Raw genomic sequence first — 4,515 nt, 5'->3', positions numbered from 1 at the left:
TAGCTAACTAGCTACCAGTCAACTTAAAATGTCTAAACAACAGTTGTTTCGTGTGTTTTTAAATGAGTGCTTAACTGCGGCTGCTGTAGAGATTTTCGGTGCAGTTGAGAAAACGGTAGTGGAGTACCAGGAGGAGAATGATCGGCTACGGAGACTGCTGCGGATCACACCGGAGATACAACTATGTAGAACAGGTACGTCTGTACAGTGCATTCGGAAAGTATTTAGACCCCTTCAATATTTCCACATTAGGTGAAAAATCTGTCCATGTGTGTTTGAGCACTTAACCCTCATGTCTCCTGTAATTGCTGGAGATAAGAGCGTCTGCTAAATGACAAACATTTCAAGTGTAATGCATACTTTTGGAGTCCATTTCTTATTGTAAATAAGAATATAATATGTTTCTGAACCCTTCTACATTAATGTGTATACTACTATGATTGTGGATAATCATGAATAATGAGCTTAATGTGTGTAATGAATATGGGATCAAATACGACACTTCTGACTACTCTAATACGCTAGGTTAACTTATCCAAATGCTTCTGACTAATTCACATTGGGGGACTAGATACATAAAAGTGCTTTGATTTCTAAATGGTAAAACGGATATTATGAACATTTGATCTCAAATCCCAAATTCTGGAGTACAGAGACACATTTGTTAGTTTCACTGTCTAAATAAATACATAAGGGAGTGTAAACCTCTGCTCCTTCCCTCCAGACTCCCTGCAGCTTTCTGTCTCTGAAGAGGAGGTTCCCCCTGAGCAGCAGCACTGTGAGCAGGAATGGAGCCCCAGTCTGGGACAGAAGGACCCAGAGACCAAACAGATTAAAGAGGAACAGGAGGAAGTCAGGACCAGTCAGGAGGAAGAGCAGCTTCAAGGGCTCGTTGATACCAAAGACTCCATATTCACTCCTTCCTGTGTGAAAAGTGAATGTGATCTGGAGAACCCATGTCAAGAAGCCGTACTAGCTGAACACCCAACTCTCAGTCCACTGAAAACATCTAAACTACAGTTGTTCTGTGTGTTTTTAAATGAATGTTTAACGGCATCTGCTGCTGTGGAGATTTTCGGTGCAGTTGAGAAAACTGTAGTGGAGTACCAGGAGGAGAATGATCTGCTACGGAGACTGCTGCGGAGGACACCAGAGATACAACTATGTAGAATAGGTTAGTATGTAGATATAATACCTAGCTAGCTACGGTTCTACTTAGTTAATAAACTGTTTCCGGTAACAGGGATCTCCAGCGCATCCATTTTTAAAGAACAGTTTATAATATAGCTAAGATTCACCAGGCATAACTAAAAAGTTATCTGTCAGGAAATGATCATTGAAATAGCTTATATAGCACAGCCTTTCTGACTCCAAAGCATTTCATTAGAGACGGTGAGTATGTTTACGTTCACACTAGTAATTCCATATTATATTGACGGCAGTAGGCTGAGTACGACATCGGTCCTGTAGACCCCTGACTCTGCTCATCTTCAACGCTGTGAGGTCATAATAGAAGTAAGCATTAGAGGTCGACCTCTACTAAGTGTAACAGTATAGACTTTACGTCCGTCCCCTCGCCCCCACCTGGGCGCTAACTAGCTAGCCAGCCATTTCACATCGGCTATATTAGCATACGGTGATCAAAACATCTAGTTTTCTGAGAAATCTTTCAGATTATTAGGACGTGTACAAGCTTTATTAAAATATCAAGTTTGGGAGCAGTAAAACTATTTAAAACTATTTATCTGTATCGTACATTATTTTAGCTCCTGATATTATTTAGGATCAATGCCAATAAAGACATTTTCAATTAAAAAATCGTTGAGATCTATAATTCACATTTGTGATTCAAGTGTTCTATTTAATTGTGTGGTATATAAATAACCTCTGCTCCTCCTCTCCTTCCCTCCAGACTGCCTGCAGCCCTCTGTCTCTGAAGAGGAGGTTCCCCCTGAGCAGCAGCACTGTGAGCAGGAGTGGAGCCTCAGTCTGGGACAGAAGGACCCAGTGACCAAACATATTAAAGAGGAACAGGAGGAAGTCAGAACCAGTCAGGAGGGAGAGCAGCTTCAAGGGCTCAAAGACTCCATATTCACTATTTCCTGTGTGAAAAGTGAATGTGATCAGGAGGACCCACTTCAGTCCTTGACTCTTCCCCAAACCCAGACTGTGGAGAACAGAGAGAGTGACTCTAAGCCAGTGGATCTGAACCCTTTTGTCACTGTGACCCACATTAAGGGTCTCAACATTCCCTGTGACCCTCCAGATAATCAAAACAATGCCTCCAGCCACAGTTCAGCTGAAAGCAGTGACACAGTACGACTTGACAGCAGCCCACCATTAGATCCCAGTCCACCATTAGATCCCAATCCACCATTAGATCCCAGTCCACCATTGGATCCCAGTCCACCATTGGATCCCAGTCCACCATTGGATCCCAGTCCACCATTGGATCCCAGTCCACCATTAGATCCCAGTCCACCATTGGATCCCAGTCCACCATTGGATCCCAGTCCACCATTGGATCCCAGTCCACCATTGGATCCCAGTCCACCATTGGATCCCAGTCCACCATTAGATCCCAATCCACCATTAGATCCCAGTCCACCATTGGATCCCAGTCCACCATTGGATCCCAGTCCACCATTGGATCCCAGTCCACCATTGGATCCCAGTCCACCATTAGATCCCAGTCCACCATTGGATCCCAGTCCACCATTGGATCCCAGTCCACCATTGGATCCCAGTCCACCATTGGATCCCAGTCCACCATTGGATCCCAGTCCACCATTAGATCCCAGTCCACCATTGGATCCCAGTCCACCATTGGATCCCAGTCCACCATTGGATCCCAGTCCACCATTGGATCCCAGTCCACCATTGGATCCCAGTCCACCATTGGATCCCAGTCCACCATTGGATCCCAGTCCACCATTGGATCCCAGTCCACCATTGGATCCCAGTCCACCATTGGATCCCAGTCCACCATTAGATCCCAGTCCACCAAGAAACTCTGTTCCAAACTCAGCACCACATCTAGAAAAACTCACCACTGCCGTGACTGTGGTGCAACATTTGCTCTGAAAGCTGACCTGCAGAGACATGTGACTCTCACCAGGAAGATACCCAGTGAATGTAGTTCCTGCCAAAAACGCTACAACTCCACCTGTAAACTGAAGGCCCATGTCCGACTCTGTCACAGTGGTAAACCCCTCACCTGCCCTGTTTGTGGAAATACCTTCATACACAAAGGAGATCTGTCCAATCACATGAGGATTCACACAGGAGAGAAACGATTTATCTGTGGTGACTGTGGGAAAAGTTTCAATCGGAAGGAGACCTTAACTACGCACAAACTGACTCACGCCAAAGAGAAACCATTTAGCTGTGGTGACTGTGGGAAGAGCTTTATTCGGAAGGTGAGCCTAACTGAACATAAACTGACTCACACAGGAGAGAAACCATTCACCTGTGGTGACTGTGGGAAAAGCTTCAATCGGAAGCAGACCTTAACTACGCACAAACTGACTCACACCAAAGAGAAACCATTTAGCTGTGGTGACTGTGGGAAGAGCTTTATTCGGAAGGTGAGCCTAACTGAACATAAACTGACTCACACAGGAGAGAAACCATTCACCTGTGGTGACTGTGGGAAAAGCTTCAATCGGAAGCAGACCTTAACTACGCACAAACTGACTCACACCAAAGAGAAACCATTTAGCTGTGGTGACTGTGGGAAGAGCTTTATTCGGAAGGTGAGCCTAACTGAACATAAACTGACTCACACAGGAGAGAAACCATTTGTCTGTGGTGACTGTGGGAAAAGCTTCAATCGGATAGGGCACCTATCTGAACATAAACTGACTCACACAGGAGAGAAACCATTTAGCTGTGGTGAATGTGGGAAGAGCTTTATTCAGAACAGGGCACTAAGTAGACATATACTGACTCACACAGGAGAGAAATCATTTAGCTGTGGTGACTGTGGGAAGAGCTTTATTCAGAAGTGGGACCTAAGGAGACATAAACTGACTCACACAGGAGAGAAACCATTTAGCTGTGGTGACTGTGGGAAGAGCTTTATTCAGAAGTGGGACCTAAGGAGACATAAACTGACTCACACAGGAGAGAAATCATTTAGCTGTGGTGACTGTGGGAAGAGCTTTATTCAGAAGTGGGACCTAAGGAGACATATGCTGATTCACACAGGAGAGAAACCATTTAGCTGTGTTGACTGCGGGAAGAGCTTTATTCTGAAAGGGGACCTAAGAAGACATATGCTGATTCACACAAGAGAGAAACCATTCTCCTGTGGTGACTGTGGGAAAAGCTTAAATCGCAAGCAGACCTTAACTACACACAAACTAACTCACACCAGAGAGACATCGTGTAGCTGTGGGGACTGTGGGAAAAGCTTCAATCGGAAACATCATGGCTGCTCAGTCTGTGATAAAATATTAATTCAGAAGACTAATCTGCTAACACGTGAAAAACAACCACAAAGAAAGTGAATGA

General features: G+C 44.8%; 1 protein-coding gene across 1 annotated transcript; it reads left to right on the top strand.

Moving 5' to 3' along the window:
* Positions 1–4,515, top strand: LOC139417030 (uncharacterized). Its single transcript, XM_071166265.1, has 5 exons — positions 1–194; positions 716–1,174; positions 1,913–2,344; positions 3,007–3,771; positions 4,484–4,515. The coding sequence occupies exons 1-5, from the start codon at positions 29–31 to the stop codon at positions 4,513–4,515; spliced, it is 1,854 nt and encodes a 617-aa protein (XP_071022366.1). The 5' UTR covers positions 1–28.

Source organism: Oncorhynchus clarkii, chromosome 9, assembly GCF_045791955.1.
Source record: "Oncorhynchus clarkii lewisi isolate Uvic-CL-2024 chromosome 9, UVic_Ocla_1.0, whole genome shotgun sequence".
In the NCBI taxonomy this organism is placed as follows: domain Eukaryota; kingdom Metazoa; phylum Chordata; class Actinopteri; order Salmoniformes; family Salmonidae; genus Oncorhynchus; species Oncorhynchus clarkii.
Note: the sequence above shows the minus strand (reverse complement) of the source record. Positions and strands in the feature narration are given on the sequence as shown.